A 25,154-nucleotide genomic window follows, 5' to 3' on the forward strand; every position below is an offset into this window, starting at 1 on the left:
GAAGTCGTAGTAAATTGGTTCGAAAAAAAAAAAGATGAACATGTGGAAAAATATACATTTTACCTTCATCCCATATTCGTGCGTTCGTTTCATCTTGCTTCTCCCCACTACATGTCAAATTGCAAAAGTTTATTTATATTCAGTATTTATATCAGACAGCATCGAGAAAGTGTAAGAATGCAAAACGCTAACAAGTTTCACTTCGTGATAAATCGTTACGAGTTATAGCTTTTTATTGGCTCGTGCACTTTGTATAATGCGCCATTCGCGTTCGTACAGGAATGCCTGACGCAGGTGATCGAGGCATTACGTGCCTCGGCATGTATTTTTTTCGATGTCAGACAAGTAAAACAAAAGACGTCTGATGTCGGGGCGGCAGATGAACTCGACGAGATCTTTGGCCGCATTTCGTATCATTTTAGGACAAACTTTTGCAGCTGTAAATTGTACGAAAGCACCGGCGGTACCGGTAGCGTTTCCTGTTTTGATTAACAGATTCTTTGACGTTTTAGGATAGCATGGCTTATTATTGCTCGATTGGACAGATGAATGGCAGAGAAAATATACTAGCAATCTTTAACTTAAGCTCGGCAAGGCCATTTCGCTTATATCTTCTTCCTAAACTGTCAAAAAAAAATTCCAAAGTTGGACGAACGTTTATTTCGTTTTGCCAAAATTTCCATATTGTGTTGTTGGCTCGTTGCTCATCTTTCTTTCCGTCTCGTTCATAATTTTTTATAGTTTCTTCCCAAATGAAAGAAACATGAATAAATTTCTTTGACCTTGTTGTTTCTGCTTTGATGGCATGGAATGTCCAGTTTTATTTCCCTACCATGTTAAGCCGTCATACCAACTGGAGACTGTATTCCACCTGTATTTCTATTTAATGTTAGGTGTAATTACAGCCGTACTTGGAAAATGATTTGATGACGTATAGACGTGTATGTTTTTTTCCCATTTAATTGTGCCTTACATTTTCATTTTTTTGTGAACGTGAAATAGTCAGCAACCCGTACTTCAAACTACTTTCAATCACTAGTGCGATAAACTTTCAAAACTGCATCTCGTACAACTGTAGGTTTATCTCGTAACGAAAGTTAAAAAAAAAAAATGCCTAGCTTCGTGATAGCATCTGAAAAATGTTTATAGTATATGTAGATAGGGTATACCATTCCAACCACGCGATAATTCTTGCATCGGTGGGCTTAAGCGTGTCCCACTTTCAGTTTTGCCTTGATTGTTACACCTACAAACTCTGGCCGTTGCCATGGGAATGATTGGAAAGTGGATCATTACGCGTATATTGGTAACAAGGTCTCTTAAGAGTTCTGAAACGTAGAAACGATGGAGCTCGTTAGACGTGATCAAAAGCTATCTGTCAAACTCAATTTTTCATGTGGGTTGACTACGATACATTTTTTTAATGGACCAGGGAAAAAAACGGTTGTAACTGTTCTTCCACAGATTGGAACACAACCTGCAAATTAAAAAAGGGAATGCCAAATAATGAAACGAATCCATGTTTATTTTATGGCAGCCGTCAAAGGGGAACCCTTCCTATTCTTAGTTCATGTTTTGTTTTAACTTTCTCCAGGTACACGGGGAGAGAGACATCCACAACATTATACACACATTAACTTAAAGGAGCCACTTTTGAACACAACAAATTACACGACATTGTTTTTCACCTGCTGATGATTGTAATTTATGTATAAACTTTCGCACCCTACTGCCAACATACTTTGAACCAAGTTTAAAAACAAAAAAAAATGATCAAAAGACAAATCAATTAGATCTTAAATTATGTGTGTAAGGCTTGGTTTCTTACATCGTGATCCATCACAATTTTAGAAGACCAGCGACAAATCGAATCACTTCTAGGGGAATCTATGTATAAGAGGTAAGAGAAGAATTGAATTAAAAAACAGAAGAGAAAATGGGAAAAAAATGATTAAAAGAAACATTTTAAGATGTGATGCACAAGTTAAACGATAAAAAAAAAAAAAGAAATCCGAGTTGATGTTTTCTTTTCTCCTTCTATGCACTACAAGTCTTGATGGTTCCAAAGATCAGAAAAGAGCAAATACGCAAAATAAATCGATGAGACTAGACGAACAACGTGTGTGTGTGTGACCCACAAATTTTCTCAGGTGCAATGAAGGTATTTGCTGACGGTGTAGTGCGAGGAAAGGGTCAAAACCGGCCAAAAAGATTCTACAATAATCAGTGGCAATTAAAAAATATATCTCCCCCACTCCCCTTCCCCATCCACCCACCGGAATACACTTAAAAAAACAAACAAATACTTATTGCATATTGCACAGATAGGGATACGGAGATATTAAGGCTCTGCAATGACATTTGACTGCTTAGAAATCCGTCAGCTGATCGTGACAACAGAAACAGGACTGGTTCATGCTAGTCGGATAAGAGAAACCCAAAATGAATAAGAATCATCATCATGGCCAGGGACGGCGATCAATATTGATATTCGATCGAGCACGGCGTGACCGAGAAAAGTGAACGATGACCAGCATTGCCGAGGCCGAGGCTTGAATGGACCGACAAGGGCGAGTAATCGTCATGGCCGTCGTTAACATCTGAATCTGCCATAATGACGTCACGTTCCATCGATAAGGGAAGAGAAGAATGGTCGTTGCCGTCCTCTTCGCCTGTGGTCATTTCTTCCCGCATGAACCTGTGAATGGTAAAAGTGAAACCATTAGTAACATAACATTCTCGTTTCTAAAACCAACATGCGAAAGCCCTGGAGAAAGAGAAAACACAAAGATTCTTAAAAACAAAACAAGAGCCAATGTTTCATCCATGCAAAGGAGTGAAATGATGATGTAAAATGTTGACGATGGATTAGTGACAAACGGGCAATCAGTACACGCACAACAACACACGAGTACGTGCCAATGGCTTACCGCGCTCACGACCTGACCACGACCAACACTAGCAAACGAATCATCGTGTGCTTCTCCCTCTCTCACACGGTTGTATCGTGGAGCCTATAAAATTCATCGTGACCGACAAGCAACAACGTAACCAAGGTATATATATATATATATAAATATAGTCAAACATCTAATCGTGTCCCTTTCATAACAGATACGTTTTCCCCATTGTGCTATGTAATCAAGATGAAAATTCACCATAAAATAATGGTTATTAAACTCACATGTCATCGCTATGATCCGGTCCACCTTCTTCAGCCACCAAAAGTTCGTATTCTTCGGCAGCGTAGCGATCCCAGTCGGAAATCTGTGCAAAGATATGCGTTACATTGTTGGCTGTATTCTTCTTTAATCTGAATAATTACCTTGAGTATCTCGTCACCATTTTCCGAGTCGGGGTCGCGTTGCGAGGCAAACGGATCGCGTTGTTCGTGATCCAGGTATTTTTCCAAGTTGAAGAAAGTGTCAAAGAAGATGGGCGTCATCTGGCAACGTTTGAGGTCGTTCAGAGATACTTTACCGGGCACGGCCGGGTGAATCATGTCCAGCATCTGATCGTAAAAAGGAAAAACAAAACTCGATAGAATAATGATCCGTTATCTGGAATTCAAAAAGAGATCAAACCTGACACAGGCAATCTTCGAATGGCAACGTTTCTATGCCTAAAGATTCCATCCGTTGCAATTGTTCCTCGTAAAAATATTCCAGTTCGTACATCGAAAGGAAACCGTCTCCGTCCAGATCCATACACCTGTCAAACGGGATGTTATTCATTTTCTTTTCCACACATCAAATTACTAATTCGATTAAGTATTAATACCTGAACCAATACTCGATGGCCGTCGAATGCCTTTTGTCCTCTTCGGAGATGAGGAACCAGACAAACTCTGTGTAACTCATCCGCGGCTGATTGTTCATGTTGGTGTTGGTGTTGCCGAACTTGGCCAGTCGGTTGTTGTGAGGCGCGCCGCGGGTGACGGCCCCAGAGAATATCCGATCGATCATCTTGGAGGACAATGCTGTCGTGTTTGAAAAAAAAAAAAAAAAGGAATCCAATGAAAATGGATTTTGAGGATAAAAACAAAATGTATATGGAAGTTGTACCGTGGTCGTTGTGCCGAGCCAGATCCTTCTTATCGATAAAGAGGTCGTGGTCTTTGTCCAACTCCCAGAACTTGCAGTAGATGACGTAGAAATGCTCGTAGCTGAAAAAATCGGTGATTTGGTTGATGTCTTCCTCCTCTTCCAGCAAGCGAATCGTGGTCAATAAGTTGGAATGGCGCAGTTCGGCCAGAGTGATCTGGCCTGACCAGGATCGGTTCACGTTGTAATAAATTCGCGCAATCACCTGTTTTTTTTTGTTTTTTTTTTGCAGGTCAATAAACAAAAAGGACACCGTCATTAGAAATAAAAAAAAAAAGGAAAACTGGATACGCAGCGTAGCGTCAAATCGTACCGTGTGAACGTAGCGCGAGTGAAATTCAGCCGCCTCCTTGAGGAAGGTCAACCCCGGATGGGTGTCGACCACGTCTTGGATCAGCGGCACGAAATCCTCCGGTACTAGATAGAACCGGCCGGAACTGGCACTGTTGTTCATCGGCCCGTTGAAATTGTTGTCTGTTCTGCTGGCGTTCACATTCGGGTTGATCATGGTCAGGAGTTGAACGAATCGAGACGCTTCGTCATGATAGTTGTTGATGATTCTGTTCCAATTATCACAGACCAAAGGTAAAACAAAACAAAACAAAACAAAACAAAACAAAACAGAACATTAATCATGAAATATAACCCATGATTGATACAAGCAATTGAAAGGGAACAAAATAACGATCATTATTACTTTCCCCAAAAGTCGGTGAAGGTTTCCAACGTAACGTGTCCGAGCTTTTCGCCACCGCTCGCAATGAACAAGATGGCTTTCCAATAGTAAGGACATCCACAAGCCTGCAAAGATACGAGCCCCCAGTCAATGAATCGACATTTCATTTTAGAAAAAAAAAAAAAAAAAAAAAAAAAAAACACAAATCTCGTAGACAAACAAATTTAAAAGAAGGGAATCATAAAGAATAGAAAGGATTACCTTGGCAATGGTTCCGAAATGCTCGCGACTTGCTTGGCAGTTGGGTAGCTGCTGAAACGTGGCGGCCAGCCTAAGCAAGGAGGCATCCAGCTGCTCTTTACTGATGGGTCGTCCCGTTGGGTAGTAAAATCTACGTACCATATGGGGCAACAGCAAGAGAGAGAGAGAGACAGAACAAAAATTTAAAACGGTGGGCATTCCAATGAGATGTCAAGACGAGAAAAAAACAGTCGGCGAAAATGGAGAGAAACACACACCTGGGCAAAAGGAGATTGTTGTTGGCTTTAGCCTGGCGGCGCAGAGTCGACCTGGGCGATGAAATGTTCGCCGATGTCGATCGGTTCTCTTTGTTGTTATCCTTGGCGTAGACCTGATCAAGAGAATAGAAGACAAACTCATTGATATGGATGTTTGTTTGTTTTTTTCAATGAAATATACAAATGTAGAGTCAGCCGATTAGTCAAACTCTTCTTTCTTTTCGTACAACGAACTGGTTTGCTTTTAAATAATTCTTTTGTCTTTCTGAATTTCATTCACATGTTGGGTTTCAGTTTTAAAACGCGGGCCCTATATTTATATTTCTGTATTGTAGTGGGGAAAAGGGCGGGACAGTTGACAGTGACAGATTCTCAGACTGCCGTGAAAGGATCGCGTCTCCATTAAGAAAACATACGAAGTCTTCGCACGATGTTCACATGGCTAGATGGGCTAACATCGTAGACGTCCACCATTGAAATGTAGACACAAGCCAAACAAAAAGTCGAACGCTGTTTTCAAAAAAAGGGAGATAAGAACAGGTTGGAAAGAAAGGTTTAACATCCTTGTCTGGACAACAAACAAAGGCGAGCATCAAAACGTGAGTCTTGCACGGTGCAATGAGAATTGTTTCTTTTAAAGAGAGAAAAACAAGTGACGACCGCATTTGTCGGTGAAAAATAAAAGTCGCTCTTTTTTAAGTTAAAAAACAAAATGTTGACGCTCAAGTTTTGAAAGAACTTTTGAACCCCTCATCCGGCTGGCAAAAGGCGGTTCGTTATTTTTATCTGATGGTTGGAGAGAGGCAAAGGCAGGAAAAGAGCATCTTCCTTTTTTTTTTTTCTCTCTCTTTCTGACAGCCCTTTTTTGGGGCGAGTCTTCCAACGCGCCATCTCTTCGGCAACGGGCTTTGCATAGTTAAACAAAAACGCGTGTGTCTTGCCTCTATTTCTTTTCTTTCCTTTTGGATATTCTTTATTTCTTCTTCACGTTTTTCAAGGTTGCATCAACAACACGCACGATAATGGCAAACCAACGGGCAAGACAACTCTCGTGGTACACACCCATCTGATGGTATTCAATGAACCCCACGAAAAGCCCCAAAAAACAGTTGAACCCTATTTGATGTATAATAATTCACGGGAATCTTATACAGCGCCAAAGAGGCAGCGTACAACAACAACAGACTTTGGCTTCAATCCCAATCGTCGTGTTTGTTATGGTTGGCTAGGCGCCTTTCATATTTAACTGTTAAGGAAAAGAGGAAGGAAGAAACTTGTGTTTCCCCCCCCCCCCTTTTTTTTTTTCTTTCTTTCTATGGTGTTTCGTTTTTTTTTTTTTGTTAGTTGAATCGTTAAAATAAACAGAAAGAAGAAAGAGATAAATAAATAAATTCGGGAAAGCTTGAATATCTACCAGAGAGTTTGGTTGAATAATGTAAGATCGTGGACGGCGTTGAATAGGCGGCCGATAAGGGAAACGAGGTGTGGGCTTTTGAGGCCGGGCTTCAAAGGCCAGACCCAACAAATTGAGTCTCTTGGCCGCCAATAAACGATATTTCGCCTGGCAAGCTTGGCACCGAACGTTCACCATGTTTTTTTGTTTTGAAATCCGCACTGTCTTCCCAGAAAAAAAAAAGAAAAGGAGATAACAACCAATGGGAAAAACAAACACAGAGGGCACTGGGAGGGAGGACACACAACTTGCGTTCAAATCCCGAAATCTTCAAATGTCGCAATTCGCCATGGCAATGCAACAAAACGAAAGGCAAACAAAAGCCGAACGGTCCACGAACTGGCTGCTTTCTAAGTCAATTTCAACACGATTTTTTTTTGTTTTCCTTTTTCAGAAATGGTGGAAGAGCGTGGGTGCGGGAATGAACGGCGTCAACATGCTGCTCGTGAGACACCACAGACTCGACTAAAGCGAAAGCAAAGCTTTGACAAGACCCTTCGGCAAGAGTCTTGCAATCGTTCACCGCAATACCGTAGCGCCCTCTTCGCACCAACAGTTCAAAAAAGATTCGAATATAACTAACACACACACACTCGAGAAAAAAAAGGAGGAGGAGGCGTTCATCGAGGAGGGAGGTATAATGACGTCACGTAACACATACACCATACGTTCCCGGCGGCGTCTGACGGGACTCGACTGCCGTTTCTTTTTTTTTTTTTTTTTTTTTCGTTTCCTTTCTTCAATTTGCATTGGATCGCCATGTTAAGAGAGAAGAGATGCTGAGGGCGGAAAAGAAAAACCTTGGCCCTCATCATTGTAGGACGCACTCAGTTTTTTTTTGTTTTTTTTTTTTTCCAGAAACGTGCACAAACAGACACACATATTGAGACGAAAAATACGACAATGAACTCATGGAATCAGTTTCCATTCATCTTATTATCTCTTTTCCCTTTGCTTTTTCGAATCTAATCTCAGCGATGTTCGATGATTTCTTATCGAAGAGTTTTTGAAATACGAAAAAATGTTTCGTTATGTTCTTTGGAAGGATAGGGATAACCTTTAAAAAAAAAAAAAAAAAAAAAAAAAGAGTCCATCGGAAAGGTGAGCTCGGTTTTTAACCTTGAGGTTCATCGGCAGGTGAGACGGCCAGGTAAAATTCACGGCACGTCGGGAACACACACACGGCTTTTGAAGCTGAGCGGATTTTCTTGTTGGAACAAAAAAAAAACTAGCCGAATCGAATTTGAATAACACTCCATTTGGGGGCTTTTGCTAGGACTTTTTCGGCCTTTCTGGCCATACGTGAGGCGGACTGTTAATATCGTGTTTCGTTCGGTCACGTCTTGACGCAAAGTCAAAAATAAAAATAAATAAACAAACAAAATAAACCTGAAAAAACGTAAGGAAAAATAAAACCAGCAACAAAATTGGAAAACAAAAAGGGCATACGATTTTTAATCAACGGGAATGGAGACAACAGCAACGGCCATTCCCGCCCATTAGGCCATCAAATCCAGCCTGTTTCACGAGATATTATCAACTGATAGGCTAACCATAAAATGATAATCACGTCATCAGCACAGGTTGCCATGAGAAACAAGAGCCTAATTAATCCATCGCCAAAGGAGAAGAGAAGAAAAAACAAACAAACAAAACAAAACAAACGGAATCATTGAAATTTGTTTTGTTATCGAAAAACATCTTGGAAAGGTCAAGTGTTTTCGGAAGATGATGAAACTTAACGATTTCTTTCAACTTGCTAACGAAACGCGGATTTTTCGTCAAGCAGATCTTCGAACGAGTTAACAATTAAAAACAAAAATCTTCCACTGCCAACTCATAGTAGTTTGTCACGCCATCGAGGAAGCCACTGAAAAACATCTGGTCATTCTCTTTGGCAAGATGGACGGTCGTGAGCACGCCCTGTTTGAACACACGCTATGAGACTTGCCAGATGGAAAGAGTTTTGACAGTTCAAAAACAAAAAGCAAAGCAACAATAGTGGAAGGCAGAGCAACTGGCTGTTTTATTATTATTATTATTTTTCTTTTTTTTTTTTTTTTGGAAGGCTAAGTTCAGCTTCTGCCAGTGCACTGTTATGCATACTAATCAACCTATGGTTACTGGAATTGGGCCGCAAGAGATGGTAGACAAAAACGATTTACATCCAAAGACAGTTGAAACAAAGAAACGTCTGAATGGGGGGGAAGAAAAAGAAGAAAATTCTCAAGTTTTGATCTCTTGTTCTCAAGGGCAACCGTCACCTTTTTTTGTATAGACTCAACAGTTGAAGAATGGCCTTTGATACTAGAAAAAATGCTGTAGCAATCACCTGGATCTCTAACGGCACCATCCGGTCCCATTTTTAATGCCCCGCCATTTTATGCAAAGCGCCGAGGTCTCGAGCCGATTTAGGAAACAAAAAAACTCAAAAAAACTCAAAAATCCCGAAACATTAAACGCTATCTCCAACACAAGCGTCCGTGAAGGTGAACGGCTGGAAATCCAACATTGTCGTTGAGAAAACAACATTAACTATCAAGATAGATGTTCATTGTTTCTAACCTATCTTTATAGATTCATCTATTATCATTTAACTGCCACTGGCACCAACAAAACTGACCATTTAATTTATTTCGTCTTCGCTTCGGAAATGCTTTCGAACGCTGTTGCGAGTTGAGGGTTAAAACGTGGCACTACATTACGCCATCGAGCTGACATTGAAACAATAACGAAGATCAAAAAAAAACAAAAAAAACAAAAAAAAAGAAAATTTCCAGGTATAGTTTATAAAGACGGGCGCCTTGCGGCAGGCTCTTAACGAAAAGCGTGACTGAGAGAAAGCGATACGATATTAACCTTCACCTACTGACTAGTTGGAAAACATGCGCCAACAGATTGGCGATTGGAAAAAGAAGGCGATACGACCGAAACATTTGTGTGTGTGCCGTTTTGTTATCGACAGAAAATTCGCCAAGGCTACGATCTTTTGAAAGACATTTTTTTTTTTCGCACTGGACGCTGTGTGATCGACCAGAGAGAACAACGACAGGTAAAAAAAAAAAAAAAAGAAAGAAAAGAAATGACATTGCAAACGATAGACGAAAAGAGTGGAAATCGAAAAGCGTTTCCATCATTTCTGGTGGACACGTCTCACACACGGCTGGAATTTTTTCTTGTTTAACTGGCCCATTGTGAGCACAGCGAGATGCTGGCAAAAAAAAAAGGAAACTGCGTCCTTGGCCCAGTAGGTTCTCGAGTGCCAACGTGAAATAAGCACGACGCGATAATCTAGAGGAAAGGTGAAGTGAAAAGATGGCGTACATTGCATGTAGATCAAACTGGTCCTGCAGGGCAGGGCGAGATGAAATCATTGTATGCATCCCACAAATGCATCTTCCTCTCAATGTAGGTTACAGAGGGACAGGAAAACCTCCTCCTCCACAGGTGGGAGGGAAAAAGAAGGCTCGTGTGTGCCAAAGAGGTGTTTGCTTTCGTTCAATTTCGCAAAGTGATGTCTACAAGGCGTCCTTGCCCTCAGCCTTGAGCAATTATCGCGTCATAGATTTCGGGAAAAAAAAAAAAAAAAAAAATGAAAATTCTTTGCAAATTAGAGGACGACGACATGCGTAGGAAGATGAGGGAATCTATCGAAGTAAAAAAATGCCGAAATAAACCCAACTTTTTTAGGCAAACGATAAGAGTCTATATTTGCCTTGGGTTGGGCCCTGGCTGTCGCCTTGTTCTCTCGTGCATAGTAATGCTAAATGAAACTTTTCGTTTTGCGCCCTTTTGTTTTCAATAGACTTTCATTTTTTTTTTTTGTTGTTGTCTTGTTTTACTTCTTTTAAATTCTGCTAAAAACTGGCTTTTTTTTTTTTTTTTTTTCGTTTTTGTTCTTTTTGTTTGTCGAGCATTCCGAAACTGTGGAGACACAGACGGCACATACTTTGCATAGATCGGATGCCCACAAAAGGGATGAATGCCAAGCACGGTGTGTGCCAGCAGCTAGAAACAGCCTTGGCATGTTTTGTTATTTTTCAGCAACCAAAAGTGATGTAGGACGAAAACGAGTAGGAGGATTGCATCCTACCCCTGTTGATTTTGCTCAATCTGAATTTACAATTCCTTTTTGATTAAATACCGATGAAAATATTTTGGCCACGCCAAAACAATTTCCGCGAGAGTTAGAAATCCCGTTCGTTTCTTGTTGAGACGGTGCCGCACATACCATGATTCTGATATCGCTCCTCGGAGGAGTTTTGTATGTGTACGTAACACATACGTGTACGCGCATTTCGAATCGACGCGGTGAAAAAACGCAAACGCCATCTAGCGGCCGAATTTGCAAAAAAACTACTTCTTACTACGAGATGGCGCTAGAGTCAAGATTTTCTGATTAAATAATAATAAAATGAATAAATTCATGAAGGATCCCCCCGTAAAGGCAAGCAATAAAATTATTACGAGTGACACGTAACCTGTAAACAAAAAGAAAAATAAAAAAAAAAAAAAAAACAGAAAAAAAAACTACCACTTTTGTTAGCATAGGTTACGTAGATGCATGTTCTAACAGTTTCAGCGTGTATGCGGTCACGCACCCGATGCTCCCGTGCGTAAAATACGGAAAGCTAGTCCCAATTCACCTTCAAAAAAAAACAAAAAAAAACATTGTCGAAGTAACGACGTCACCCAATGTACGGACATAATGGCAGGGAGTTGGTAAAAAAAATAAAAGGAGAGGGGGCCACGGCCAGGGTATTTTTACATCCAACATGATTCGTGAACGGCGTAAACGACCGTTTCGCGTGACTACTATACAATCTGATCCCCCGACCCCGTCTATTGACTTCTTCGTTACACTCGGCCGTCTTTTTATTTCTTTTCCCCGTTCCTCGTTGTGTGGAATTTCGTGGATAAGAAAAACTAACGGAATGACGAGGCCGAAATTCATGGCGAGCAAATGACTCTAATAACGGGCTGAATTTCCTTCATACAAACGATCGCTAGCTTTCTTATCCTGTTCCAAAGATAATTGTAATTTTTTCGGTAGCCAATTTTTTTTTTTTTTTTTTTTTTTTTTTTTTTTTTTTTGCGGCTACAGGAAATCGTGATTTCGCCTCTGGAACCATAAAAAATGGAACGCACGCCAGAAAAAAAAAAAAAAAAGAAGCAATCGAAATGCAAAACGCCAGCAAAAAGAACAAACATCGTTTCTTCCGCTAGAGGTTAATCACCTAATCACGCCTAACGCGTTCAATCATAATGGCTTCCCCCCCCCCCACCTTCAAATATCTATATCCAATTTAGTCAATCATATATTTAGAGATAAACTCGCCAAATCGATTGGGGACCAATCAAATTCAAATCAAAAGGATCGTGAAATACCCCCCCCCCCCCCCAAAGAAGAAAGAAAAGCAAAAAAAAAAAAAACAAATGCTCTTTTTTCATGGAATCCTCATTCAAGAAGCGCAAAGCGACGACAAGATGGCGGCTCAAATTTTGTTTTTCCAGTTTGCGTTTCTACTTGTAACATCTCAAAGACAAACAAGAAAAAACAAAAAAAAAAAAAAAAAACAAAAAACAAAAACGAGAGGCCAATAAACGCATCCGGTGCAAACGACGGGTCTTTTGTTACCGTCCATTGAAATCGGATCGCACGTTGTGCTACCGCGCACGATAGAAATAAGGTATCTTTCTACGGCCCCCGCCCCAAAAAAAGGGGTAGGTGTAGTATGTCAAAACAGATATCTGTCCTTTCCCTGCGCTGTAACATGGCCCTCAAATTGCGTATCAAATAAAAAAAAAAAAAATAAATTTTGGACAATGGATGGCAAGAACATTCGTCCAGTTACAAGACCCCTATTTAAGCTGTTCCAGACGAAAGAAAGAAAGACGGGCGACAATTTGACACCTCCGCCCATTTAAACTGACACGCGAACTCCGGTTTAGAAAAAAAAACAACACGACACGCCATTAGAGACACACTCCGACTGTCGAAAAACAAACAACGAACGAAACGGAAAAAAAAAAAAAAGAAAAGAAATTGAAGTTTTGTAAGGGACGCGCATAATCTAAGGGCTAATAAATTGCGTGCGGGCGTTGCCAGCCAATCCCGACCAAAAAAAAAAAAGAGGGCGCATGTTTATAATAACGGGACGCATCATCTCGTTTCCATATTCATCGTTGAAAAATTCATGAAAAAAAAAAAAAAAAAATTAAAAAGAAACTGACCTGGACTCGAGTTTGGACATCGTTGGAGTGTCGCCAAGTCTGCGGTGCTGGACTGCCGGCCCGTTTCGATTTTTCTGCCGTTATAGCGGTGGCAGCAGAGGTCACCTTGTCCGATTTGGTAGCCGATTCCGTCATGATCGTCGTCGGGCATTTTTCAAAAATGAGGACCCTCTCGGCGACGGAGCCCCGCGTCAAAAACGGCCGGATGGGGATGCCCGTCGACGTGTACTGGACAGGCAATCCGACCGACGTCACGTGATGTCCGCCAGCGCCGAGCTGTTGCAGATTGCGTTCGCGCAAATGCTGTTTCTGCTGCACCGTCAACTCCGGATGGGGCAGCGGGGAGGACGTCGGGCTCGTGTTCGACCCGCAACCCGTCGGCTGCGGTTCGGGCGATTTGCGCATTTTGCGCGTTTTCATCCGCCGCAACGCCTCCAAATTCAAGCCGCCATTGCCGGACAGCTGCGACTGTTGTGCAGATGCTTGCAATTCATCGGCCGGATCGACGGATGCAGGCGGACGAACCGGAGACCACTCGTTGATTTGAACGCCGGAACGCCACGGCACCGCGCAAGTATTGACAGCGGGGCGGGTCGGACCTTCGAAACGACTGCGGGTCTCCGAGACGACATTGGGTTGCGGAGAGTTTTGCGCTTTGCCGATCGTCCTGGAATCCTCCAGCCTTTGCTGAGTGAGCGGGTTAGCCTGGGCCGCTTGGTAACGAACCTTGGCGTAATCGACGGTTGAAACCCCGGCCACGGGCACCGTTTCAGACAGTTTGACGGTGCGCGGGGAGGTGGATCGCGCCGGCGAACCATCGCGGATGGCCAACGTTATGGGACCCGGGCTATTTTCTCTGCTGACGGACGTGGCGGATCTCGGCGTCGGTTCCGTGATTTTCAAGCGACCCACCAGCGATTCGAGCTCATCCTCGACATTGCCGCCGGTTCGGGGCGTCGGGGCGATCCGTTGATGTCGCTCTCTCGTTTTCTTGATCAACGACTGATGAAACTGATCGCTGGGTGTTGGAGAATTAGGAACTGCGACCTCATCAATGACGCGGCCCGTCTTGAGGGCGTTGATTAACTTTTCCTCTTCCTTGTCCACTTCGCTCGTGTTGGACGCCGATGACTTGGGTGTCGCGGCAACCGGGTGGTGGGCCGCCACTTCGGCTACGACGGTCACCTTGTGATATTGAACTGGGCCGGGCGAGACGACGCGCTTGACCGGCCAACTGGGCGAACTATGAGATGCATTCGCCAGTTCGATGCGGGTGGCGAATCTTTGGGCCCGGCTTTTGACAGTGCCCGACGGTTCCGCTGCCTGTCCAGGTGACGTCCGATTACTTGACTGCACGGCTTCCTGGAACGACGGCGAACTCCTCACCGCCACGTCGGCCGGTGGCTCCGAGTGCGTCGGCCGATTCGACGTTCCACGCGCCGATTCGTAGTTGAGGCCCTTCATTTCGAAGCGCTTGAGGGCCGTCTGAATGGTGGAAGCCGCACTGGCTGTCGGTTGGTGGACGCCAGTAGGTGATGGCGAGACCGTTCGCGCTCTAGCCGCTAATCTGGCCTTATCTTCGTGAACGAAACTATTCACCAGTTGTTCCAGAGTGGCGTCCAATTGCGGACTGGCCAACAATTCGACCGGAGATAAAGACGATCCCGATTTCGGCCTCTCCGACACGCTTCGACGATCTATCGACGAGCTTCGCATCTGACGGAAGGCCGGTGTGGTGGTGGCAACGTCGCCGCCTGGACCCTCCGTCTCCGCCGAATGTAAATGAAGCAGCTCATTGGGCGTTAATCCTTTCGACTTCCACGTTTGGTAAATGGCTTCTGCGTGATCCGAAATTTGTTTGGCGATGGCCTGAATGTCCTGTTCGGCCGAATTCTGCCTCATCAGCTGGTCGTAAAGTTCGTTTGGATCGACGGCCATTTTGCTGGGCGACGAGACGTCCGACTGTATGAGCGGAGTCTGCGAGCCAGAGCGGTGATGAGTCCGCACCTCGACCGACTTGAAAGCGGCCAGTTTTGCTGCTTGGATCACGGCCTCTGGTCCGTCTGCCGTGCGCGCTGAAGGCCGTGCGTTGGGGTCGCGAAGCGTCGCACCGATGGCCACCAAATCCGGATGCTGCTCTAGAAGATAAGAGGCAGTGGCCGGCTCCAGAGTCGCATGACTGTCCAAGACGATTTCACACGAATGTCGGCCGCTTGCGTTCGCCCCCCAGTGTCTGTGAACGATGACAGGGATGGCGTAACCAAAGTGGACCGTGCGGCACTGGAAGCCGCGAGATCGTCCCTGATGGATGAGACAGGCGTTGAGACTGGGGTAGTGGACGTGACGGGACGAGGCCACGTGGACTGAGCAACTTAAGAAGGTGGTGGGGCGGCTGGCCAGCCGTACGCAAGACACTCCGTCGTAGTCTCCGAGCGTGGCCGCTGAGGGTGGGGTGCTAACTACGCGGCCGTTGACGGCTGCCGTGACAATGATGGGACTGGCCAATTCACCGCATTCTCCTGTTATGAAATTTAAAAAAGACAAATATAATCATCTTTTTTTTTTTTTTTATTGATTGGATTAAGTTTTAAAGTGTTTTGTTGGCAGAGCGATATAGTTGACTACAGTTTTTCTTATCTTATCACCGTCCAGCAACCACCCCCTTGAGGAGGTGATCAGCTGGTTGGGGCCCCCCGCCGGAATGTTGGCCAGACGAACCGTATGGAATTTGAGAAAAGAAACAGAGCTAAAACCAAAAGCGGATTGGACGGAGAAGATTAACATAATCTAAAAATGGAAATAGATGCGGTACTTGATCGGGAAAAAAAAAACAACTAAAATCACGGGTTAAAGAGATTTTTTTTTTTTTAACGGTACGGAAGCTTACGATTTGCAAAACAGCGGGCCATCATTTTCCCCCTAAAAAACAAAAAAAATTTGGAGTTTTGAAATTTTGAGAATTGATTTCTTCCGGCTGACGGATGAATAATGATTGCTTGCGAGCCTTGTACGGCAGAACGGTGCCTTTCAGACTGTTTTTCGGGAGGGGGTTTTGTGCGGATGGTTCTATTTCTGAATCTCCAAGGCAGGCGAAGACGAGCGAAAAAAAAAAGAAAACGTGGGGAGGAACAGAAAAACCCTCCTCCTTTTTTTTTTTTCAAAAATGAACAGTTCGGGTGCAGCAACGGAACTTTTCTCGGGGGCTCCGGCAGGCTAATTATATGTGAGTGTGTCTTCTCCCGGGCCGAACATAGCGAGACCAGACGTCAGAGAGAGAGGGACGGACCAGATGTGGCCAACTCAAACTGACAGATCAACAAACGGAGAAAAAATGTGCCAGGAAATCGGAAAGAGATCCGGGCGCGTCAACGCAGCGCGAGCTTTTGAACGTTGAAAATGACGATCGATGGCGTACACGACACACATACACACACACACACACACGAGAGATGAAAAAGTGTGAAAAGAAGAAGACAACAATTGGATAAATCTTTTTTTTTTTTCTTTTTTAAGTAAATTAACTTTTTGCGTAGTTCCCAAAAACTGATGGATGGCGTTTATTTTTTTTGTTTTGTCTTCGCCAGAGGAGCGATACGTCTCACAGGGCTGTCAGCTGCACGAGAACAATTTCGAATCGGACATCAAATTAAAAAATCCCAGTTATTTCTCGCAATTTCTTTCCTCCCTCCTTTTTTTTTTTCTTGGCCAAAAAACCCGTCCCCAAAAATGACACCTAAACTGATATAAGAAAAAAAAAAAAAAAAAAAGAAACCTTTGCGTGTGCGTGGTAAACACAGAAATAATAACATTCACAAGGTGGAGCCCCGCACCAACGCCCTTGTTAACCATCCTTATATTTTTGGAGAGGGCTTTCTCTTTTTTGCCGATGTCTTGTCGTCCATTTTCGAAAATCCTATCGTGAGCACTGGTTCATGAAAACTAGAAGCCACAGACTTAATTCGAGAACTGGCCGTTGTCGATATCATCTTTCCGCAAATCGTGTGTGTGTGTGTGTGTGTGTGGCTGACTTGACGAGCTGTTAAGACTTTCCACAAAGACCAACTTTCTTGCCCTCGTCTTTTTTGCGGTTTCTCTCCTATCTTCTATCCAAATAACATGTGTGTGTGTGCCTTCTCTTTTAATCTGCCGGCCAATAGGGAAAAAAATAAAAAATAAAACAAATAAATGAAAAAAAGATGGAACAGACAGTGGACTATGATTGGAAAGTAGCCCAGATTGAGGTTTTTCTAGATATTCTTTCTACCTGGCAATTTCTTATTAGTGATATTTCGGTGTGTTGGGAGAAGAAGAAGAAGAAAAAAAAAAAAAAAAAAAGGAGAACCGAGTTTATACGAAAAGGCGTGAACAAGGAGAAACTTGTAAAGGTGAATGAACGTTTCGTGACGTCATTGATTATTCTCACAGCTTCGGTTGCTTTCTTCTTCTTCCTCGCCCTTCTTTCTTTTTTAACTTAACATGAAGCTTTTTTTTTTTTTCCCTTCTTTTTATTATTTATACACCACACACACACACACACACACACACACACCGCCCATATTGCTACCATGTATAGACTTTAGTCGAGCGGCGGAACCCGCAATGGCGGTTTTTGACGACACGCATTTCTCTATTATTTAAATATAGGGTCCGAGCAGGTGCAACGCTATGACGGATGGATGGAAGAGAAATCGCTATTTCATCATTTTTGCGCGTGTTGTTTAGAGGCAAACGAACGCCAAACGAAAATTGAACGCAGCTGTAAAGCAGCCGCCTACGAAAAAAAAAGCGCATCTGAATACATGTATTTTTTTTTCCCTTCTTTTCTTGTTTTTGTTTCCGTCCAGCCTGCAGCCAAAATGCTCGGCGGTGAACAGCCTCTCCAAGCACCGCCTCTCCCTCCGTTCAGCCGCTCACGTTTTGAACATATAAGGACACGCAGCGCTGCTAACTCTCATCACGGGGCACGGCTCACTAATATTTGTGTAGAGGCACGTCGTCCGACACTGCCGACTGCTGCTTTTCACGTTTTGTTACACTTCCGCAAAAAGCTCTGGCTTCGTAAGAAACGATCGGCCCAACGAGATTGTTTCGATTTCTGATTGAGTTTCCCAATTTTGACACACAAAGCCCGAAAGCTACTTGTGCAACTTACCGAGGCAAGGTCATCAAGGTGCTCCCTACATTTCTTATTCCATGAAGTTTGCCTTGCCCTCATACGTACACACACGCAGACACACCACACACACACACATCAATCCTCTTTCTTGCTTATTTACTTCGTTTCAACTGGCTTCAAAGATGGAAGAATCACAAAAAACAAAAAACAGGGAGGCCCTGGAGGGACTCGTCAAGCAGCAGCACCCACGAAACAAAAAAAGACTAACTAGTAGCCTCGCCCTGAGCTCTTCACACGGGGTACACGTACAAGATGTGTCGATAGGCAAAACAAAATAACCAACTAGATGTTAAATTTATCTCAAACGGCTTACCAATGACGGGGATTTACCGGCGATGCGTTTGCTCGTGGAGTTTTCGAAAACAGACGACACATTGAGCAAAACAACGAGCCGAAGGGTTTGTGCCTCTAGGTGAGACGAGAAATAGAGTTGAATACACGCGAAATGCACACACACAAAACACTACACGCACACGCACGACTGAAAAAAACAGCAGGAAGAAAGCTTGATGATTTGTGCGTCCTTACTCCTTGGGATTCCACGGAACTCTGATGGCGCTCTCTCCAGTATACACCCGGGCCCCCCTCACATCGCACAGTCCTTCTCGTCTTTTTGTCTTGTATTATTTTTAAACCGCCCACAGTTCCTCCAGGCTTTTTTTTTTTTCTTTCTGTTTTTCAACTTCTCTTCTTTCGTTTTATCATAGTTTTTCTTTTCACACCACCATTCTGCCCAACCTAGGGTATACTTGGTGCCTGAACCTGAAAAACACATGATGGCGGCTTTGAATAACAGTTTGTTTCCTCCCACTTTTGTCCTCCATTTCTCGACTGCATGGTTTCGTACGACCGGAGGAAATACATTTCAATTTGGGAGCTACATCTTACATGGAAAGAGACCAGTTATTCTACGAAATGTATCGGTTTATCAAGCGGATGCTGATGAATTCGACCATTTCCTAGTTACAGCAGCGATTCTTAATATCTGGTCGTTTTCTTTCGATTACTTTGTCGGAATGGGTTGCTGCCACCTGTGAGCATTCGGCAGGGCAGCCAAAAGACGTTCACTGGTCAATCCTTAAATACATTTATCGCTTATCTTAATGATTTACTACAATCGGTAGATCAGTTCTAACATTTTCTAGGAATATTACCTCAACTCAAAAGTGCAGCCAACCAGCAAAAAGAAGATAATCAGTAACTATTGTAAAGCAGAAATTTAATGAACACTTTGTTAAACGTCACTAACTTTTTTTGCCCCCTTCTCCAGTAGGTGATGAAATTCGTTGGTAATTAGTACAGACCGACACTTTCGAGAGATTTTACGATACACAGTAAGTTGTTATGCAACTTCAAATAACGCAGGGTTTTGTAGAGCACGAAACACGAGGTAAAAATAACCAGTTCTTCACATCCCGTTTCTTGACCACGTTTCGCAGAAGACAAAATAGCGCACTTACAGCTGTTCTGCAACGTGGGGGCTTTGAGGCACCAATTATTGCAACCATTGGGCTATGTGTAAATAAGCCTCATTGTATACCTCTTGTACTAAAAGAACGATTACTTTTCAAAATGAAAACGCATAAAACGGTAATACAATTATTTTGGATGTCTTATTATTTTAAGCCTTCGGCAGGGCACGAAGGTTTTTAGGACTCAACAACTATCGAATCTTAACGAAATTTCTGTATTAGGGTTGACACGAAAAATTTTATTTCAATAGTTTATGAATAGCTCAGTTCAAAAAAAGAGACCTCGCATTCGGCGACCCATTATGCCTTGGCGATCGCAGAGTATGTTGAATTTGGTGACAAATTGGTGAAGGTCGTGGCAAGCTTTAGTAATGGATGCCAAATACGTCTGCAGCAAGACATCATTGTATTGCTGAATTATAAGAAAAAAACAAAAACAAAAAGTAAGTTATAAAACCCAGAAACATAATGGGAAATTTTTACCTTACAGTGTAATATTCTTCCTGGAAAATTTCCGAATTGAGTACAGGTAGTCTGTGAGTCAGAGATTTGGCTTCCCGCAAAACTTCGTGTGATTTTGGTACTTCTCCACGTTCCATGGCCCGAATGTATTCCAATATCAATCGTACTCGGTTAGCAAGCATTTTTACTGCGTTGTGCTGAGCTTGCAATTGCTCCGCCACTGTTTATAAATAGGTAATTAATGTATTGTAGATGTTAAAGAAGCAAGAAACCACCTTGAGAACTTTCAGCAGAATCTCCAGACGCCATCCTGGCGACATGATCAACTCCAATCCTTTCTGCTTCCTCTGTAGCCAATGTGTAGCTCAGCTCAACAAATAGCATGGTAGCCTCTCCATTGACAAGATCAATTACAGACTCGTACATTGTGACAGGAAGGTCAGCATTTCGTGTAAATGGATTGAGCTTCAGAATGACAGGGCTTTCGTTGATTTCACAAATTTGCTTATGGACATGTATGTCAGATTCATTTGGAGTATCACCTGTGGTATACCAACCCAGGAAGTCCATATCACTAAACACCTGCTTGACTGAATATTTTCAAATACTTTTGTGGTAAAATGGACATTCCACTGTGCTTTAAAAAATACTAATATATACATTGTTCCTCTTTAGTGTTGTAGTAGTCTCGGTCAATCACAATGTTGTCAATAACAGTGAATACAAGTTCAAATGAATTCATGATTTCCAAACTCCTGCCTTTCTGTTTTCCAATAAGTGCACCAATCACTGTGAATTTTTTGTGGATAAAATAATAGAATTTAAACATGTATGATAAACACAAAACACATAGTGAACAAATGTACCTTGCTGTGCTTTGCCTTCTTGTGCTCGTACTCGAGTCCAGTGTTCCGATATGTTCATGACAACCAAAGGGTGCAGTAATACAGATATACTCCCCGTAGCTCCTGATGAAGCCATCACATTCAGATTCTGGTTGCTTTCTTCGACATCCATTGTATTTATGATTCTAAAAATGGGAATTCAGATATGTAACACCTGCAAGTCTATAACAGCTAACACAACACTGTTTATGCTCTGTCTGCTGAAGTCAAGCAGCCGATGTTTGCGGCAAGATCGACTAGCAGACGAATCATCTCAAGCATGTCGTCTAGCAGTTTTGCATAAACCCAAATTTTTTTACAATTCAAATCACATTAGGGATATATTGTAAAAACATTATTCAGGACTTGTTTTTTTTACTACATACATCTGCATGTAAAACTAATATAGCTAGAAATGTTTAAAAAGTCGCATTTAAGTTTTCTTGTCTCGCTATCGAGAAACATGGCAGGGCACAGCAAATGGGCTAATATCAAACATATAAAAGGTGCTAAAGATGCTGAAAGGGCTAATCTGCATATGAAGCTTTTTCGACAGATGAAGGTTTGTCCCAAATTCATTGTTCCCATTTCCAAAATGTTTATTAACATGCTATTTTGTTTTTTTTTCATTAAGGCAATCATCAAAGGTTCAACTATTCAATCTTCTTAATTAAACAGGAATTTGTTAACACCCAATTAGTGAAAACAGCAATATTTGTATTACAGAACAAGGCTCAGCTGATCCAAAACAAAATGTCAAACTGGCCCACCTTGTAGAGCAAGCACGACAACACAATGTCCCAGTAGAGAAGGTGCAGCAAGTACTGAAAAGTGCTGCACAGTCACAAGAAGATTTAAAACAATATATTCTGGAAGTCAGAGGTCCCAAGGGAACTTTCTTTGTAATTGAGATTTTGTCTACCAGTTATTTAAAAGCAAAACAGGGCATCAATACAATCAACAGGAAGTTCAAGTAAGTAAAGAGAATTGTTTCAGCTATGGCACAAAAAGAGAGGAATTTGATATCATTTTTTTTTAAATAGTGGATCCTGGGCCGATGGAGTTTCAAACAATCTGTTCAGTCACAAAGGATTAATAAAGGTGTTACCACTGTCACAAGGCCAAACACTCGAACAAGTTCTTGATGATGCAATAAATGTAGGAGCTGAAGATGTCACAGGTATTGGAAATCAAATCATTTTTCATTATGTGTAACCACTCAGTCTTTCATCCCAATAGCGGAAGAGGGAAATTTTGTCTTTACATGCAGTCCTAGAGATTTTTTTAATATCAGAAGAGCTATAAACCAACTGGGCTACAATATAATCGAATCTGATCTACATTATATCCCATTAAGTAGAGTTCAAATTGAATCAGAGGAAGATATAGCATCAGTGTCAAAGCTGTATAGCAAGTTAGAAGAAGAACCTGATGTTGTAAGAATTCATGATAATATTGAATGAACAAGTGTAGTACAAAATTGTCTTAGATCACGCTTAAGTTTTTTTTTCACAAGTGCACAAAACGGACGCGTTCATCGAAATTTAATTGCCTTTTGATAACGGAACAAATTCTCAAAAATGTCGGGTATGTAAACGAATCAAATCCTCCGCCAACAGTAAATAACTCTTCAACCATCTGACGACATTTGTATCAAGTTTGGGTGTGGTGTTGGACTAGGAAAGTTAAGCCCATTCTAACTCCTATTTGATTCCGCTTTCCATTTCAGCTAACTATTTCGTTATACCCAGATTGCATTCTAATGCCGGTAAACAGACTATCCTTTAGATCTATAGAAAATGCGAATGATTCAGATAATCTGTCATTGTATTCCAGTCAGTCAAGATAACTATCCGCGGTATATGGGACATACCCACCATGTAACAGCACTTAACTAGCTGTTTGAAAAACAGATTAAATGACGACATGATCATTTAGTCAAAGAGACCAAAACCCATGTCATCATCCTCTTCTTCGGATTCTTCTTTCTTCTCCTCCTTCTTGGGAGCAGCAGCGGCCGCAGCCGGGGCGGCAGCAGCTGGAGCTGATGCGGCTGCGGCAGCCGCAAACTTGCTAGGATCCTTCAAGAACTCCTTGACAGTCATAGCTTCCTTGAACTCGATATCAGTTGCAGCAGCAACAGCCAGCAAGTTCTTGAAACCATTGATCAACGAGTGAGGAGCAGATGCCAAAGTTGGGTAACCGATGCGAAGCGAGATGCTAGCGACGTTACGAACACCCTAAAAAAGGAAAACTTCGTTAACAAATGTACCAAACTTCCGAATGCTAAGAAACTTCCAAAGAAAATTCAGACTGCCATAACGGCACTGTACGTCACTAAAACCCGGCCTTTAGAGGGTTCTCCCATTTCTGGGTCCAAAGGTTGATCCGGGATCGGTTTCAGATTTTACATCACTTAATAAGAACAATCCTTTTGGGTTCAATTAATACCTCCATGAAACGTGTACGCAGAGATTCTGGCTTGATGTCCAAGATTTTCGGCTCAAACACAGTTCCAGAATCGTAGACTTGTTGAACAACGAGACCGTAAGTGAACGGAGAAATGTTCAACATGTTCAAGAGAGTAGCGGCCGAAGCATCGACACGTTCACCCTCCTTGATCACGTTAACGGTAGTCTAAAATTTAAAAAAAATCATAGGATTGAGGACCTGTCCAACACACCAACATAACATGATAAGAAAAGAACTCAGTTAAACAATTTTCAACACGCCACTCTTTGGCGATTCAGGAGAACGAAAGTTTAAAATTACATCATGGAAAAGTATGTTTCTTGAGAAAATGTTCAAAATACTTACAATAATTTCAATTGTACCCTTGGAAATCTTGGTTGGGATGGACAAAGCCTGGAAGAAAGAAGTCTTCTCGGGTCCAAGACCAGTGTTCTGGGGCTCAATGTCAACAGGGCATGGAGCCAGTGCACCAGCACGAGCTGGAGCACGAACTCTGTTTTCGGTCAAGCGATCACGGACATCGACTAAATCATTTTTAGTGAAGACGAAACCTACATTGCCCCTGATATGAGGGAGAAGCCTGTAAATCAAGATACAGTTAAAGACAAAGTACTGGACAACCTTAAAAGCTATATAAAAACAAATATCAGACTGCATTCTTGCATTTGTAATCTTAACTCTTTGACTTGGAGGGTTCTTCCATTGCTGGATCCAAGTTTGACCAGTGATCATACCTATTTTTCATCACGTAAGATCCTAATATGTATCAAATGTCAACTTACTTTTCCAAAGCTGGGTTGTTCTCCAAATGTCCACGAATGGCTTTGCGGATCATGGTGTTTTTTCCCATGAGAACGACGGCATGCTCCCTCAATGAGCGACGAATTTGCTGCAATTGCTTGGATCCGACATTGTCTGCTCCCACGATGAAGCACTTGGGGTACTCATCGAGAAGTTGCTACAAGAACAATTCAGCTGAGAAAACTATTGATCAAAAGAACCACTCCGCTGATACTTACGACGAGTTTCACGAAGTAGTTGGCTTTCCACGAAGTCTTGTCCTCCCTGCCCATCTTGATTGTGGGTTACAAGGATATCCTGAAGGTGATTTAAGGACTGCATGACAAAAAAAATTGTTAAAGAATGTCACGCTAGGTAAACGAAATCTACGTGCAAAGAATATCCCGATTTCTACGGACAATATTTTTCGGTCGTAATCAATAACATATTTAATGCAAAGCAGGTAACACAACAACAACAAATATTAGATGTAGGATTGCTTAGATTTTACAGGATGAAATCAAGAACAAAATACTTACCAAGTGATGAACCGGTACTGATACCGAACTAGAATGGAAGTGATGAAGTAAACGGCGCTTAGCGGTGTGGCAACGAAGCAAAAAATGAATGGACGTTGCCAGACACTCATTAAGAAATTCCACTTGTCAGAGAAAAATAAATTAGAAACCAGAAAATTTATCAAGTTAGTAAATAGCAAACTAAAAGTAAAAATTAATATACATGGAAATAAAAAATTTTAGTTTTCTTTTAAATCACCAAAAAGACTATAACGCTACAGACATCTTGAGAAGGTACTACCGACACCAAACAGATAGGCTATAACTTAGAGAGGTTTAATGGACAAATGTGTTTTTGATGCCTACGGGTTTCATTCCATGCTTACTAAAAAAGAGATACGGATGT

General features: G+C 42.2%; 4 protein-coding genes across 5 annotated transcripts; 1 reads left to right on the forward strand and 3 right to left on the reverse strand.

Moving 5' to 3' along the window:
* Window positions 1-1,504: 1,504 nt before the first annotated feature.
* On the reverse strand, window positions 1,505-18,708 carry LOC130694691 (uncharacterized). 2 transcript variants are annotated; one of them, XR_009420850.1, is made up of 13 exons: window positions 18,474-18,708; window positions 12,985-15,503; window positions 5,298-5,410; window positions 5,041-5,170; window positions 4,801-4,904; window positions 4,417-4,663; window positions 4,065-4,308; window positions 3,781-3,979; window positions 3,585-3,711; window positions 3,326-3,511; window positions 3,185-3,267; window positions 2,931-3,014; window positions 2,557-2,698 (listed from the first exon to the last, which is right to left on the reverse strand). XR_009420850.1 is itself a non-coding variant. In XM_057517792.2 (12 exons), exons 2-12 carry the CDS (start codon window positions 14,920-14,922, stop codon window positions 2,479-2,481), a joined length of 3,591 nt encoding a protein of 1,196 aa, XP_057373775.1. In that variant the 5' UTR covers window positions 14,923-15,503; window positions 18,474-18,705; the 3' UTR covers window positions 1,505-2,478. The 2 variants fall into 2 exon arrangements, 1 of the variants encoding a protein (XP_057373775.1); XM_057517792.2 differs by lacking the exon at window positions 2,931-3,014 and having other exon boundaries at window positions 1,505-2,698; window positions 18,474-18,705.
* Window positions 18,709-19,828: 1,120 nt separating this feature from the next.
* Window positions 19,829-21,212, reverse strand: LOC130694664 (COP9 signalosome complex subunit 6-like). Its single transcript, XM_057517757.2, has 5 exons — window positions 20,961-21,212; window positions 20,755-20,883; window positions 20,370-20,684; window positions 20,121-20,314; window positions 19,829-20,044 (listed from the first exon to the last, which is right to left on the reverse strand). Exons 1-5 carry the CDS (start codon window positions 21,109-21,111, stop codon window positions 19,901-19,903), a joined length of 933 nt encoding a protein of 310 aa, XP_057373740.1. The 5' UTR covers window positions 21,112-21,212; the 3' UTR covers window positions 19,829-19,900.
* A 45-nt stretch (window positions 21,213-21,257) lies between these two features.
* Window positions 21,258-22,468, forward strand: LOC130694672 (probable transcriptional regulatory protein FMG_0893). The gene is made up of 5 exons (XM_057517765.2): window positions 21,258-21,540; window positions 21,613-21,625; window positions 21,705-21,951; window positions 22,022-22,158; window positions 22,218-22,468. Exons 1-5 carry the CDS (start codon window positions 21,394-21,396, stop codon window positions 22,439-22,441), a joined length of 768 nt encoding a protein of 255 aa, XP_057373748.1. The 5' UTR covers window positions 21,258-21,393; the 3' UTR covers window positions 22,442-22,468.
* A 319-nt stretch (window positions 22,469-22,787) lies between these two features.
* On the reverse strand, window positions 22,788-24,843 carry LOC130694663 (large ribosomal subunit protein uL10-like). Its single transcript, XM_057517755.1, has 6 exons — window positions 24,770-24,843; window positions 24,470-24,566; window positions 24,233-24,408; window positions 23,796-24,030; window positions 23,430-23,615; window positions 22,788-23,218 (listed from the first exon to the last, which is right to left on the reverse strand). The coding sequence occupies exons 2-6, from the start codon at window positions 24,521-24,523 to the stop codon at window positions 22,913-22,915; spliced, it is 957 nt and encodes a 318-aa protein (XP_057373738.1). The 5' UTR covers window positions 24,524-24,566; window positions 24,770-24,843; the 3' UTR covers window positions 22,788-22,912.
* Between the last annotated feature and the right edge of the window lie 311 nt (window positions 24,844-25,154).

The sequence above is a fragment of the Daphnia carinata genome, chromosome 4, assembly GCF_022539665.2.
Source record: "Daphnia carinata strain CSIRO-1 chromosome 4, CSIRO_AGI_Dcar_HiC_V3, whole genome shotgun sequence".
Lineage (NCBI taxonomy): Eukaryota > Metazoa > Arthropoda > Branchiopoda > Diplostraca > Daphniidae > Daphnia > Daphnia carinata.